Source organism: Apaloderma vittatum, unplaced genomic scaffold, assembly GCF_000703405.1.
Source record: "Apaloderma vittatum isolate BGI_N311 unplaced genomic scaffold, ASM70340v1 scaffold2977, whole genome shotgun sequence".
Taxonomy (NCBI): domain Eukaryota; kingdom Metazoa; phylum Chordata; class Aves; order Trogoniformes; family Trogonidae; genus Apaloderma; species Apaloderma vittatum.
The window spans coordinates 309,773-325,628 of NW_009724595.1; the positions used below are offsets into that span (position 1 = coordinate 309,773).

General features: G+C 44.2%; 1 protein-coding gene across 1 annotated transcript in view; it reads right to left on the minus strand.

The window, feature by feature from the left end:
- Window positions 1-13,959: 13,959 nt before the first annotated feature.
- RPS6KC1 (ribosomal protein S6 kinase, 52kDa, polypeptide 1) overlaps window positions 13,960-15,856 on the minus strand; it is a gene marked incomplete at its 5' end in the record, with an annotated part of 29,041 nt that continues 27,144 nt past the window's right edge. Inside the window, one exon of the mRNA XM_009872573.1 lies at window positions 13,960-14,478. Within this exon, the coding sequence (XP_009870875.1) occupies window positions 14,368-14,478 (111 nt within the window). The remainder of the gene's footprint in view (window positions 14,479-15,856) is intronic.

Genomic DNA, 15,856 nt, shown 5'->3' on the forward strand with positions numbered 1-15,856 from the left:
ATCCCTTTGCAACAGCAAATAACGCCGGCCTTCTTCACAAACTTCAGGAAACTTCGCCAGGACTACAGAAGCTATTAAGTTTTTCCTTTAGGAGAAGTTCTTCTAAACTGAGGAAGCCTAATTACGAGACCCACGCTCCGCTACGCAGAGCTCTCATACCCAGAAATTACGTGAGGGCCAATTGCCACGGCGAAACATTTAACGCGTCAACAGGTGTTACACGTTATGCATCAATGAGGTGTACATCACTGAAAGACCCGGCAAGCCCGCAGCACAGCTATCAACCAGAACAACACAGCCATAAAATCCTAATTAGCCTCATACACTTGTTACGAACATTCTTATTTATTGACATGGTCAAATTAACCGGCAGCGGCGTTTTAGTTTAACGATAGCCTTGAAATCAGCCCAGGAAGAAAGTTAGCATTAATGTTCAGATACTATACACCATTCCCATTTAGCTACAGAAATGTGTATTTTAAAATAAGAATTACATATTGTGACCCTAATTAAGCTACCTGGAGCAGATTAGAGAAACCAAGTTCTTAATCAATGCATATCTTGTTTGTTCTATTCCCAAGCAAGCTTCTTGTTTTAAGTGTGCACAGGCCTGATCCCTGCTGCCCGAAGGAGCAAATGCAGGCAAGCAGGAGCGAGAGTGCCAGGAATAAAGAGTCTTTATCCGACCATCGCTGGCCATGGGTTTATCTGAAAAATGCCCTCAAGTTAGCAAACAAGATTGGCTGCCCCCAGAGGAACAGTATACTTATTTATATGCTTCCAAAAAGCAGGTGCTTTACTGAAGGATAAGCTGAGGCTGTAAAGATTTGTGTCCACCACCACAGAGTGGCAGATTTCTGTAAAGCAGACGACATGCAATGGACAATAAATACTGGTGCTATCTCAGCCACAGAACAGTTCACAAAGCAGGAGGGAGTATCGCGGCGTATTTATTGTTGCGGGGGGAATTTAGACAGTCAGGCTAATCGCTCCTCGAGACAGGTAAAGAGACAGGAACTGGGCAGCAGTATGGGTATCAACCGGGTTAGACAAAGCACACAGAGTAAAGGAGAATGAAGAGCATTTTACAAGGTAGTTTCAGCAAGTTTACGTTTTGCCAAAGACATTAGACGTTTTTGGAAATTAAGCACTTCTGGAAATTAAATCATTGCTTCATGCATCAAAAATGTACTCAGTATAGGTGCCTTCACAGACTAGATTCAGCATTTTAAAGCTTCTGGTTTATCCACCTAAAACAAGAACATTCCAGAGATTGCAAAGGAAAACTGGGGAATGATCTGTGTGTGATAGCTGAACCAAGTAAATTGCATATTTTGCATGAATTACTATAATGTGCTCTGCTTGTTGGCAATTTCCGTGGTATACAAAGGATCACAGTTGCAAAAAGGTACCAACATCCCACATTCAAATGTGATTCAGGAGTCTAACTTCATAGTCCAAAAAACTGATACACTTTAAAAATACAGCTCAATACCATCACTCACTGCATTGCACCGGGAAGTTTTACCCTAAATCCTGCTCCATAAATTGGATGTGGGCAGAAAATTGGAGAAAAAGAAAAGTACTTTTAGATGTTCCATGGTTCTTCTGACTTGGCACTTACACATATGCATGCAGATTAATCCACCTGAATCCATTTAAAAAAAAAAAAAAAAACAGCAAAAGAACCAGAAAATCAATTTCCACTTCAATTTTCATTGAAAGATTTTAGTTTTTTTTCAGAGAAGAGCAGGCCAGCAAGTTTACCTGAGAAAAAGTTTCACACAGCTTTTTCTATGGGAAAAAATAAAATAAATAAATAAATGTATAAAGATTGTCAACAACATACAGTGAAGATGGGAGAAGGATCTGATTTCTGCCCTCAAGGGAGAAGGGTGACGGCAAGGTGGGCATGTCTGGCTGCAACCACAGACATGGGACAGGGCGTGAGCAGACAAGGAGCTCCCTGTAACTCCTGGCCACTGTCCCAGCCTCCGTGGGGACTCTGAGAGGGGCTGAGTTGCTGTTCCCAGAGCGCTTTCCCATCCTGGCCAAGTCAGGAAACATTTTTTATAGCCTTTCTTCAAGTGATAGCATTATCAGGAGGGGAGGACCAAAAATGAGGGGGAAGAAAAAAAAATATATATAAAAAGGCAGTTTCCAGTATTTGTCATTATTATAGGTTATATATACAGGAAGAAAGTTAATTAAGCTTTAAAAAATCCATCACACATCAATGGGTGCATTTTAATGAGTACAAAAAGTTGAGGTGTTTACTGCCAATTAAAGTGGTTTTTAAATAAGCATTAATTAACACAGAAATTCAGAAGAAAGTTATACCTTGTCAAAGAAAGGCCAGTGCGGGCTATGCCCACTTCTGCTCCCATTCATACTCAGATAGTAATTACCACCAACCCTATATTTTCCATAATAATGAGGAGAGGCTGTCATGGCTGTCAAACAAAACCAAAACAAAACCAAAAATAAAAGGTAGTGCACAAAAATACCCTCAAACTGAAGTTAACTTTTTTTTAGAGCCAAAGCCACAGGAGGCAAGGCAAGCGAGTGGGGCCGCTGTGCCGTGGGCAGCTGCCCATGCACGGCTCCTTCCCAGGCAGCAGCGACTTTGCATGGGAGGACGTCTCACCAAGTTGTACCTACGACCTCTATCCAACAGACGAAAGATTGAAGAAAGGCCAAAGAGCAAGCAATTTCATGCCTTGCAGTTCATCCCTAGAGCTTCACCTCACGGAGGATCTGGTTCCCTTTTTGAAAGCCCGAAGAGGTGGTTTTTTCCCTGCAAGGGCTGGCAGACTCACTCCCTGCATCCCAAAGTCAAGTCAAAGCAACCACTGAAAACAAGTTCAGTTTGCAAGTGTGCTTCCAGCTTGTGCAACTGGTGGCATGGGAAGCTCATCACTTCTCCATTCTTTAAGGTTTTCTTAATAATTGCCAGCAGTTTCAGCTCTACTTCAACTACTGTCACTCCCTGAGTAGGGAGCAAAGGAAGCCTTTTCAGTCAGCTGCAGAGGCAGGTCCCATTCCTTGTCACCTAAAAAGTTTTAGACAAATCTTCAGTGTAGTGTTTTTAAAGTTAATAATATTAAAAAAAATTAGAGAAAAGGATGTAGATATGCACAGACTCCTGTTCATTGTGTCCCTGTCACTTGGCAGGTCGCTTGTGGGATTTGTGTCACTCTCTACAGTGTACGGGCTCTCGGCAGAGCATCTAGCTCGCGTCTGTCACAGACTATCTGGGTGCCTTTTTTCTACACCACGTCCTCAGGCAATATCTTCAGTGAAATAAAAGGAGATCATTAAAGCCCATTGCAGTCTTGTTGAACTTAGCTGGACAGGGCCTTCAGATCTTACACTAATCTTGCTAATATATCTGATGGGGCTAGAGAGGAATATTTTACTGCTAGAAATAGTTGAGCGATTACTTCAGAGAAAGGACGGACGTAGCACAAAAGAGTTTCCAAGTACCGACAGGAAGGAGTGTTGCTCATGCAAAATTCCACATTAGGCGCTACAATAATAATAAAAAACCCACCGGCCCTTGTGATGTCTGAACTCCCCGACACTGATATATGGAGAGGGGAACAGAGGAGGAAAAAGACAGAGAGAGCAAAGCAAATATGCTGGGATGCTTACGAGCAGAATACAGGAGCCAAGTGTCACAAGTTGACCCTTTGTGTTTGCACTGAGATTTGACCACTCCAGGCAAAATTCCTTTAGTGGTTTATACCTGGTTCAATTTTTGTTGGTAATGGCTATTTCCCACATCATTGTGATACTTAATGCTGTTTAATCAAGACTTCAGAGGAGTTACAATTTTAATTACTAAAAAAAATCCATTATAACACATTTATGTTTTCCTTAGATGGATTTGACCCAGCTCTGATTAAGGGCTGTAAGTAAGAGCTGTGCACAGAGACACGCAGCAGGATTAGAGCTTGCTTTGTAACAAATGAGTTGCATGCACACAAAGAAAACCCTGGCTCCCTGATGACTCTAGAACACCCTCATTGCATCCTGTGCTAGAAAACCCCTCATACTTCCTGACAGCAGAGGTGCCCATGGTGACAATCATGGTGGCCTCGCTGGAGTCCTTGTAGTCATCCACGGCTCAGGGTAGACCTCCTGTACCTTGTCCTCTGAGACTCCCACCACGGAGACACCTGGACACCAGCACATTTGGGGTTTACATCACTCAGGAACAAGTAAGAAAATTGTGATGGATAAAATTCATCGACACCTTTCTTAGAGTGAGTGTGGCACTGGGCTGGGAAGCATCTGGTAAATATCAAGCACCTAAAGGAGAGACTGAAGTGCCCAATCCCGGTGAGATCAATAGTACCAAACTCTGTGTTTTCAGCCCTGTTTTTTCAGGCCCTCTGATGTGAGCCTATCTGACCTGTGAGTTGTCTGAAGCTGGGGATGCTCATTCCTTCAGGCTTGCACATGGGTTGTGCAAGACCACAACAAAAAGCCAAAATAGTGGTATCTCTCTGAACACAGAGCAGGATTCTTTCTCTCATCCACGAGGCTTTTGGCTTGATGTCCTTCTCCAGCAGGTCCATTTCATGCTTGGCTGGCATGAGGACCATACCAACCCCCACTACACTACTGGCAGGAATCATTGGTGCTTTGGGTTTTATAACAAGCAAGTTAGCCTACAGCCAAAAATCTTGCTTAAAAAAGCAGTGGGAACAACAGTCATATTACCAACAGCAGAGGTGAAAGGTGGAAACCTGAAGAAACCCAACCTGCTTTCAGCAATCTTCCAGAAGATTTACTGACTCTGCTCTGAAGGTGGACTCCAAATTCAATTGTACTAGATCATCTATGGTCACATTTCCTCAGTCCCCCCAAAGGCTAACTTGTTTGTTGGTCTTTCTGGCTGTTATGAACTTAAAAATTATTTAAGTGGCCACTTGAGCTATTTTATATGTAAATATAATTGAGATATTTTATATGTAAATATAGGTCATTATTCCTCTTTTAATAATGAAAGACAAAAGACAGAAGGAAAGTTTTTGTTTAAAAAGCTTCTCACTGAAGTTTGGCTTATGCCCTGAGCCAAAAGAGTTTGTACTACTTCCAAAGCTCCTAATTATGTTTAGTGTTCTGTTTTGTTGTTTGTTGGGGTTTTTTTTTTTAATATTTCTTATTCATCTGGAAATATTTTTATTAGCCATATAAACTTGTACAACTCTTGGGCCTCAACATACAAGCTATGGGGATGCACTAAAAAGAAAGGGAACGTGCTTTTAAAATGCTTGAATGGAAAGGAAGACAAAAGCTGGGGAGTGATTGTTTAAAAAGGTTTGTAGCAATAGGATGAGGGGCAATGGATTCAAACTAGAGCAGGGCAGATTTAGGTTAGACATTAGGAAGAATCTCTTTACTATGAGGGTGGTGAATCACTGGCACAGGTTGCCCAGAGAGATGGTGGAGGCTCCATCCCTGGAGACATTCAAGGTCGGGCTGGATGGGGCTCTGAGCAACCTGATCTAGTTAAAGATGTCCCTGCTCAGTGCAGGGGGGTTGGACTGGAAGACCTTTAAAGGTCTCTTCCAGTCCAACACATTTTATGATTCTCTGATTTCTGCAGCAAGGAGTAATGTAGAAGAGTTGTCCAGGCTCCAGAAGCTTTGAGGGAGGCTGCCTGGCCTGGTGACTAGCCAAAGTTGTGCCAGCTGTAAGACTGTACACTGATGCTGGGTGCTATTTTTAGTTAAATCAATGCAAAAACAGTACCTGTATGCTTTGAAATCAATAGAAGCCTGATTTCTTCTGCACGCTGATCTCTGAAGCCTCATCAGAGATCCACAGTAGGTGCCCTTCCATATGATACAGAGGATCTTTCACAAGTGTGTATCACACAAGAATGAATCTTGGTTATAACTTGTGTCTTACACTGACATTAGTACTTAAAAAATATGTCAGATAATATTGGCTTCTGATGCATTTAATAGGAAACTGATCAAAAGTCTCATAAACTAGCAGCACTGTCAGGTTCAGTTCCATCAGTAGTTACAGGCACAGGAAAGACATGACGTCCCTTGTCCATGACTTCAAGTAGCTACATCCTTATATGCGATCCTGAAAGAAACGTCCACCTCCTTCACTGCCACATAAACATAGAGGAACCAATCTCTCTAAATACCAATTTGACGTTTTAGTTTTAAGGTTTTGTCCAACTAAACAATACATTCCCATTTCAGTGAGGCCTTCTCTTCTGGTTACCCCTCAATAACATACCTTTTGACTGGAAAATTACTCACACACCAGGAACATTTTGAAAGGACCACAGAGACATTACATTGTAAAGAAGGTCTGAAGACAGTCTCAAAAAACATTTCTTTTTTTTTTTCCCCATTGACTGTGTGTCAGGTGCCCTGACTTACACCACTCTCTCCCTATTAAAGTGACAAAGGTCAATTCGAAATTTCCAAAACGGAAACAAATCTTTAATTTTAGATACTATATTTCCAGAGATGATGCCAACAATGTGACAAGATAGTATGCCGGTGTGAAGGCAGGTATTATTGTGAAACGGGAGGGAGGTCAAAAAGCCACCCCCTGAGCTACAGAGAGGAGGCAACCAGTAGCACAGGTTCCATACCCGGGTGCCAGAAAAGTCAAACCAAAACACAGATCCTCACGTGCCTCCTCGCACGTGCTGCAAACGAAGGGGGCTGCGCTGTTGCTGGTGGCATATCACAGACAGGACCTAGGTTCTGCCAAGAGATCTGCTACCTGTACTGTAAAGCCAGTTTGCCAGAATTTTTGTTCAAAAAACAAAAATTACATCCTTTTTAGAGGGAAAGGAAAAAAAAAAATGAATTGACCACAATAAAAAAAACCCGTACTATATTTCTAAGAGAGTATGAATAAAGACACCCTGAAAACCTCACACAAAACAGCTCTGAGCATTTACAGGTTTCTCATTCATCATATGGCAAAACAGCAGCTTGTGCTTTCAGAGCTGTAGAGGTAAGAGCACACAAATGATTAAACAAGCAGGTTTAACTATCTTGCACTGACGAGGAATTTGTCAACAAGGGCTCAGTATTTATGCGGATCTGCAGCAAATACTGTACGGCTGCAGGAGTCAAACAGCTGTCTGTCAATAAAGCTGTTCTCCTCTCTGGAACATAATAGCACAGACTCAACATGACCCTCAGAGGTCTCTTTAAGCTGCCTGGCTGTCTCCTCCTTCCCCATCCCTCTAGAGTCCTTCACCAGCAAGCTCTGAATTAAAAGGGAATTAAAAAAAAACTGAAAAAAAAGCAACCCACGTATTAGGATTTTTCTATCCATCTTCATATTAAAAGTGACTTAACACCGGGCAAGTCTTTCTACAGGGGTGAGCCTGAGCAAAAGCAAAGTTAGGATGATTCATAGCACATGAAGGGCTACCGACAATCCCTTTTAATAGAGCTTGCAACATTAATGTAGCTGGAGTCACATGCAACACCCATTAGGGCCAGGGAGAGCTCCCACACATCTATTTCAAGAAAGCAGTAGATTCCTTGGTCCCAGAAGCTGTCTTCATTACAAAAGTCTAATATATCAGAACAGAGAGAAACGCTTGGCTTTTAGAATGCATTTTTTATTATTCAGCCTTCAGTGGAAATGTCACCTTTCTAAAGCAAGCTGTTATCATGTGTTTCCCATGCCAAACACATGGCCTCTAAGGAGAGGGTTTTATCTCTACATTTTTAGTGATTTGTATTTCTCTTTCAAGGAGTTCCATGCCTTAAGGCACCCAAAGTGCTCACAGCGCAAGAAGGTAAGGTTACACGAGACGCTCCCGAAGACAACAAAAAAAAACAAGAAATCAACCCAGGGCCGGGAGTCAGTGCAGTTTCCAACGGCAGCCGCCCTCCCCAATAAACGCACCTCCTTGCATAGATTTAATTATTATCCGCTTCCTTGGTTGGGACCATATTCTCAAAGAAGCAGAGCGCCCATCAAGCGTTGTCGCCGCATGACAGGCTGCGGCGCAGCCAGCACCACTGCCCCGGCGCCTGCCAACCAGCCAGATGCTGCCACATATTGGCATCTGGGGCCTGGAAAAGCAACCGCAGTCTCCGTTTGGCGGCGGATCCTGACCCCGACGACTGAAGGAGACAAAAGGAGGATAGATGGGCGAGGGGGGCGGAAATCTCTCCTGACAATTTCACTGGTGAAGATTTAGACAAAAACCTATTGTTTAACCGCTATCCAAACGAATAAGTTTCAGAGGTGGGGAAAAAAACCAACACACCCGACATGTTCTAAATGCTGTCAGAGTCCAGGGTGCAAGGACAAGGGATTATTTATGAAAAGAAATAATGAGGAAACCAGATGCCTGCCTTTCTCAACCCTCTGCGCTCCGGTCACCCTAACAGGGCATGTGCTGCGCTGCTCATCAAAGACTTCTCAGCCTTAAAACACAGGGCAGGGTGCTAACTAACTGTTCCTGTCTCTGCCACTTAGCAAAACGCCCTCCTGCTTTACAGCGAGGCACAGGAAACACTGAGGGAGAAGAGTTGCAGACCTTGCCCCAACCAGAGGAAGTAACTAGATAGCCACGTTAAATGCGCCCACCAGAATGGCAAATAAATAAAAGAGAAAAAAAATAAACTTATTTCACTAACACTGAGGCTGAAGCTGCATGGGCACGCTTAAATTAGGAAAGCAAATAAACTCTTTGTACCTGTTTTCATTAAATTAGCTTCTCTCTGTAATTGAAGGGTAAGCTCCTGACCCCAGCAAAGTCAATGGGAAAACTCCCAGTGATGTTAATGGGGCTGGGACTTCACACTGAGTGCTCTCTTTACCCTAGAAAGCCGATTAGCTCAGGACTCTCTGCAGTATCACAGAGAACCTGCTGAGGTGCCTGCAAGGAGCCAGAGCAGCCAAGGTCCTTCTTACAGAAACACACCTCTCCAGTCTCCTTACCGGGTCGCAGCTTTGCTGGGCCTGGCAGGACACCATGAGAGGGCAGAGGCTGGTCACAGAGGGCTTCTCTGAGGTCAAAGCAGGCATGAGGCTGGAAAGTAAGGAGCCCAAGGAGGCAGAGTAGTGGGAAAAGATGTTAAAAAAAAAAAAATTTAAAAATATAGAGAAAGGATATATGCCACTTGGCTCATGGTCCATGCTGTTTAAGTAGCTCTTCTCCATGCCTGGTTGGTAAAGGATGATTATGAGCTGGCAAATGTCAGACCACGGTGCGCAACCAAGACCGCAAGCAGAGCAGAGCTAGCCAGTGCCACGCTCTAAATCATGGCTCAGCACCCGCTCCTCTTGTGGAGGCTCCTTCCTCGTTATCCCACCACTGCACGAGGTACCATAAAATTCTCTTTACTCGCATGCTGCTGGGGTAAGCCGTTTCCTAATGCTTTTTCAACCCCTGAGCTTTCATTTTGCAGGAGTAATCGTCTCTGTTTTCATTGGTACATGGGGATAACAGCTGCATCTAATAATCCACTCCTGGGTCCCAGCATTTTGGGGCAACATTTCAGAACCAAAGGCACAGAAAGGCCAAGAAAATCTGTGACCAAGGCTGAAGGACGTAACACAGGACACAGATGGAGACAGCTGGGCAAACCTACAAAATGCCCGGGGGATAAAAAGCTCAGCTCATGGAAGGAGATGGGAGAATCCAGTAGAGTTGATGTTGTACCAAAGCAAAACGGCTCTGTCTCCAAGGCAAAGAAAAACGAGGTTAGCAAAGCTATGCTGAGGAAGACCGCTGACCTCTACAACATCTGCTCTTTTCCTGGCTGGCCCACTTGCTCCACCACTTGCCAACTGGCTTTTCTAGCTTATTGCCTCCAGAAGGACTTTTCCCAAAGTTGCCAACCCTAGAATCTCAGCAGTGAAGCGTCAAGGCGACTGCCCGCAGCCTTCCCAAGAGGATGCTAATTCCCCACTGTGTTGCACGCTTCCTCAGCCCTCCTGCCCATCATGGTGCATCACAGCCCTCCAGCAGCAGCTCTAATCCCTCCTGATGGGTTCCTGGGCCAAGAAGATGGACACCAAGCTGCCTCTGGAGAAGAAATGCCTCTGGTCTGCCAAGAGGCGGTGAGGTCCTGTTGGGGCAGCCTGTTAAGCTGTCACCCACAGCCAGGAGTCTGGAGCATCCTTCTCTGCTGTACCCTGATTAGCCTTCTCTGCCCAGCAGCAGGGCAGAGATTTCACCACACAGCCCTAGCAGGAGGTAGGACCACTTCCTCCGCTTTGCCACCCAGAAGTTGGGATTTTCTTGAATGCCTCACCTTTTTAGGCCAGGGCTCCCTGTTTCTGCTCCTACAGATGGCTCAGGCAGCAACCAACCCTCTCCTGGCCCTGCGGCGCAGGAGACAGCCGTGTGCTGCCAGCCCAAGCCACCGCTGCCAGCAGCAGCTGCTCAGCACCTTCTAAGCAAGTCCCGTTGCCCCTCCAGGAGCTGGCTCTGCCAACCCTTCCCCAACTGCAGCTGCACAAGGCACCCTGTTCTGGGGGCTGCCTGAGCCCCTTACGCACACCCATGCCTCCGCTGTGGCTGCCAGCATCCCCACCGCTGTTTGGCCAAGTCCCTCGGCCCTCCATCTTGCCCCCTCACTGAGCGGGACTTGCACCCCAGCCCCAGGACCTTGCCGAGGGGCTTGTCTTCCTGCAGCACCATGGCGTGACACTCTCACAGGAGTTCCACCCCTGGAGGTGAAACAATACAGAAATTCCTCAGGGTGGCCAAAGGCCCAGGCCCGGCCCGGTCCTCGCTACACCTCAGGCTGCCATTTGTTGGTGGCACACGCTAAACAACAACGGCTAGCGTACATAGAGCTGCAGAGCCATGCAGAAAGCACAGACCTGAAGAAATCAACAAATGCACTTCTCCATTTCACTGCTAAAATCCCTACCATAAATCTCACCAGAAAGGAAGTTTCTGTTTCTCCGGCTTCCTACTTGGTGTCCTTGAGAAAACAAATGACACCACACTCAAAGGAAAAAAAAAATAAAAAAAAATCCCATAGCGGTTTACTCCGCACTTCCCTGTACCTTGTTATGCTGAGTGCTTCATTTAGAGAAGGCTGACCTCCCCAGCCTTCTTCATCCCAGTGCCCTTCGCTGCAGGGACGCACCAAGGAACAGGTTTAGCACCGGTGAGAGGAGCCGGGTGGATGTTCCGGTGCGGGTAACCCTGCCGACTCAGCATCCCAAAGGTGCGCGGAGAGTCAACGTGACAGTGACTGCTGTCTGAGAGGTGATTTTCACAGGAGATGTAGGAGCTGTGTTAGAAGCACAGAAGCTGTGAATATAGCCATTAAAAGCAAACAAAGTTACGCCCCTTGTATTTCATAAGATGTGATTCCTTCCATAGGTGCAAGCAGGGGCCCTGGCTCACCTCACAGCAATTCTACCCCACTACAAGCCTTCAAACGTTTTGTCTCCCAGTTGTGTCTTAGCAGGATACAAAAACATTACAGAGTGGTTCAACACGGTTCAGTGAATTACCACTTTGATATGTCCAAAGCATGTTATCTCCCTTACCCAGCATCCACAGGAGAACAGGAAAATCGATAGGTTTATTTTACTGTGTTTTACATACTCTCACTAATTCCTGTGAACAAAATGTCACTGATTTGTTTTGCTGTCAGCCATTAGGTGTAACAGAAGGAAGGTGGAATGGACTTTACACTACTTAATGGTCAGCAAAACAGAGATGTGCACCACAGGGCTTTGTAAAAGGCACCAAAAAGAAGATATTTAAAACATTTCAAGTCATATAAGCCAAGGACAAAACCCACTGATTGAGTAGGAAGGATCATCCTCAAGAACTAAATGTAAAGTTCAGAAACACGAGGTCTGAATTAGGCTTGAAAGGTTTTGTTTATTCAAGGAATACATGTAAACACCAATACAACATAATACAAGTTAAAGGAGGAAAAAAAACCAAACAAAAGCAGGATTTTTCTGTGCAGTTACCTCTACACTGCGTTCCCTTTAGCAAAACCGTTATCCGAATCAGCGGTAAGGTTACAAACCCTGTACCATCTCCAAGGCTCATTTCTGGCAAGCCCTCTTGCAAAGTGCCTCATTCCTTCTAGTCTTTGTGATGTAGATTTCCTCATTACTAGCATACTTGAGATAGAAATATTCCTGTGTCGTTAACTAAACCAAATGCTTTGCAGTGAGTGGCTGGTCACCTGGTTTCTGCTAGCGCAGTGTCTTCCTGCTGCTGCTCACAGAAACCAGCCTGTGCTCCTGTGCTATTTTACCCTGCCTTTGCTTGCCAGTGGCACACGGGCACAACCTGAATAAGTAAGCATTTTAAAGTAACTTGGAAAATATGTATTTTTTCACAGTTATGGCCAGGCAAATGCCACAGGATAGATCAACATAGGCAATGGTATTATCTGGTGGCTGGGCTAGGCAGCCCCAGGGATGGAGTCAGGTGGTCGAGGGAAGGGAGGCTTCCCTTGAGCAACCAGCCCTCTCCAAAGTCACAGCCAGGGCAGTGCTGGAAGGAAGCTCCGGATCAGCTTGGTCTCCGCATTAGAGATTTCCGACCCGCTCGGCACAGGAAGTTGTTCCTGTGGCTCACCTGAGGGAGTTCCTGTTATGAAGCCAGAGGGTGGTAGGTTGAAACACAGTTTCTGAGAGTGATGTAATCTTGGACAGCACTCCGTAGGCAGTGATACTAGTGACCTGGTTACAACCTGCGGTGTTGTTACAGCCCCTCTGCTAGCCTGGTGATCACAAGAAAGGGAAGAAAGAAAAAAGGAGGGGAGTGGAATAATTTTAAAAGGAAAAAAAAAGTTTCCAGATTTCCTTTGTTTAAGTGAAGCATTTTCCTTTTCCACTTTATTTGAATGCACCGACCTGGTGTCTAACAGATGGAGACTGTGCAGATGCACTTTTGGGAGTGCCCATAAAATACACTGCTAAAACACAAATGGACGGATACTTTTTTCCTTTTTTTTTTTTTTTTTGAGTTGTAAATTCAATAATCATTGCTGTCACCTCACTTTCCCAAAGGAATTTGCCCTTTGTTCTCCGGATAAAGCTGGGGAGAAGAAGGGAAAAAAAAAAAGAGAACATTTAGGAAAAAACCCACAGATCCATAATCTGTACAAGCATTGCAGCATACAGCGTTTGTACATCAGGAACCCATACAAGCATGGCTGCTCAGCAGCAACAGCAGTGCACGGCAAAATATTCTGCATTCTTTTATTCTTCTCCCATTCTCCAGACCTTTCTAACAAACAAACAGGTCAGCTAATTGGCCCATGCCCAAGTCTTACCCACTAGGGTTTGCTCAGAGATGTCACTTAGTCACTTGGCATGAGCAAATCCCAGGCTTCTTCCTGCTCGAGCAGAGGCGTGGGTGAAGGCTTTCTCTGATTTATTAAGACTATTAACAAACAAACAGCAGAGTTCAGAAGCTTCCTCAAGCAGAAGAGCACGAGCAGTAAGGTTTTCTTCCTGAAGTAGCAGCTAAAAATAGGACACTTAGAGGAAGTAAAGTTCATTAAGTGATAAAGTGGTGGCTGCAGCGGTGAGCGAAGAGTTTTTCCTTTTTAAATCTATACATTTACTTGGCATTACGTTTTCTTGCTCCTTATTAGAGTGCTAAAGCAGTGTTTATCCAGCTGAGGAAAAGAAGATTTCCCTTTCTGTAGTGACTTTAACATGTAACTCATCAAATACAACAGAGTCAAGAGTTTTAAAGAGACATTGCCAGCCAACAAAGTACAACATTTGACAGCATTATTTGCCTTTTATATGCTCTTTCCACAGTGGGAAATGATATGCCATTTTCAAGACACATTCCACAGTATTATGCAACAGCTTTCTTAATTTTTAATGGACATATTATTTTTAACGTGTCAGCTTTTGCATAAAGCATTTTAGTATTTTATTCAGCATATACCATGAATAAATTATTTGCTCCTTCCCCCCCCACCCCACCCACCCCAGCCCCGAGCTGCACTTAGCACAGGGAAATGGTGTATTGGCACCATAAAAGACACTTCAAACTGGCCCAGTCCAGAGACACTTCCATCATCAGACAAAGCACCAGGAGAACATTCCTGTTTCTACTTGGTCGACAAGCTGGCAGCACAAAGTGTGCTGCCCAAGAGTTTCATCACAAACCACCCTTTGGTGAAAAGACACATGCAGCAACCAGTTGCTGTAAAAACGAGCTAGCACCCTGCACAGCCAGTGACTCCCGTTAAAAGTGTTCCCTTTTAGCCTGATCGCTCCTGCGTCCTTTAGTCATTGCATCCGAGTGGTTTGGGACATCCAAAGGAAGCAAGGCGGGGTGCTTCTGCGCCAGAGAAACTTGTCCTCTTGACCTGAGTTTGTTCAGAGGGCACGCGACTCTCATCTCAGCAGATCTGCCCATTCTATAAGGGCAAAAAATGGATGAGATTTGATGTCTTCAACACCAGCAACACCAGCACCAAGACGTTCCGCAGGATTAAACTGCAAAAGCTTGACATAAAAAGAAAAATATATATATGACTCAGTGAGTCAGAACAAAAACAACTGCTTAAAAGTTCCAGAAAGGTCTAAGGTAATGGACATCCTACCGTTTTCCTGCTCTATGAATTACTTTCAAAAGTGCAAAGGCATACTTGAAATTCCTAAAATCTAGTAAATGGAAGGCAACTCTCCTTTCCTTGAGTCTCAGTGCTACAGTCTTCAGAGACTACTGATCACAGCATGCAATTCCCTGAAGCACTGCACATTGGGACTTCATTTTAAGTGTAACCTTTTTTTTTTTTTAGGAAAAAAAAAAAGGAGGGGGGGAGCAGCACAGGAGCAGCAGCCAGAGCCTGCATCAGAAGAACTCTGGACACTGCGTTTGCTTCATGTTAACCTTTGCTCACACCACTGCATTACAACTACATCACGGACAGTGGTCTGTACCTTTCAGTTTCATAAATTGGAAGTTCATCCTGAAATACCAGGATATTACAACCAGTTCTCTATTAGCCAACAAAAAAAAAAATAAAAGTTTTAAAAAGTCCTACTAATAGACAAAAACTGAAGAAATCAAAACCCCAGTGAAAGAAACAAAACACTCTAATGGCTTCATGGAAATTTCCTAAAATTTAGCACCTCGTTTACTTTTCAGTTGTATATCACATGCTGAATTTGTGTGAAAAGGAAATCACAATATTTACATCTGTTTAAAGATACCCATCCATATAAAAGGGAATGCAAAGGTAATACTCCAAAGAGACTAATAAAGACACACACAAATATTTTGCAGTTTTTGAGAACTGTTTATACTCTATTCAATTACAGCCAGTACAAAGGCATGAGTCCCTTCTTGCTTTTTCTGCAATAGCTAATAGGATAACTTCTCCCAGTTGTCACTTGGAACAATATGTATTCGTATCTAATGCACTCAACATCTAAGTGAGTCTACATCCATAAATACAGGAATTTACACATTTTAAGGTGGCTCTGCTATTTGCACTCATAATGTCACAGAGCAGAGGAGCTCGGTGACAGTGAATAGCGCTGCTCTGATATCTTCCACAAGCCAGCAAAAACAGAAGCAGTCAGGGTGTCTCTGCCTTCTGCTGAAACAAAACCAGCACCAGCAGGGGGAAAATAAGCACAAGCACTTATTTTCTGGAGTTTGTTCTTCCAGAAGAACTTTAATCTTTGAAAGCAGATGCAACACAAACTGCAACAGACACCTACTGAAAAGTCATGTTGCATATTGCATTGGTATTAAAAGCCCGGAAAAAAATACTCTGTTCAAAATACCAAACAAACATAAAATTAGAAACTTCATCTTTCAGCAGAAATAATCAGATCTCTGTTTTCTTAGAAGCTGGCTAAATCAAAGAGGTGT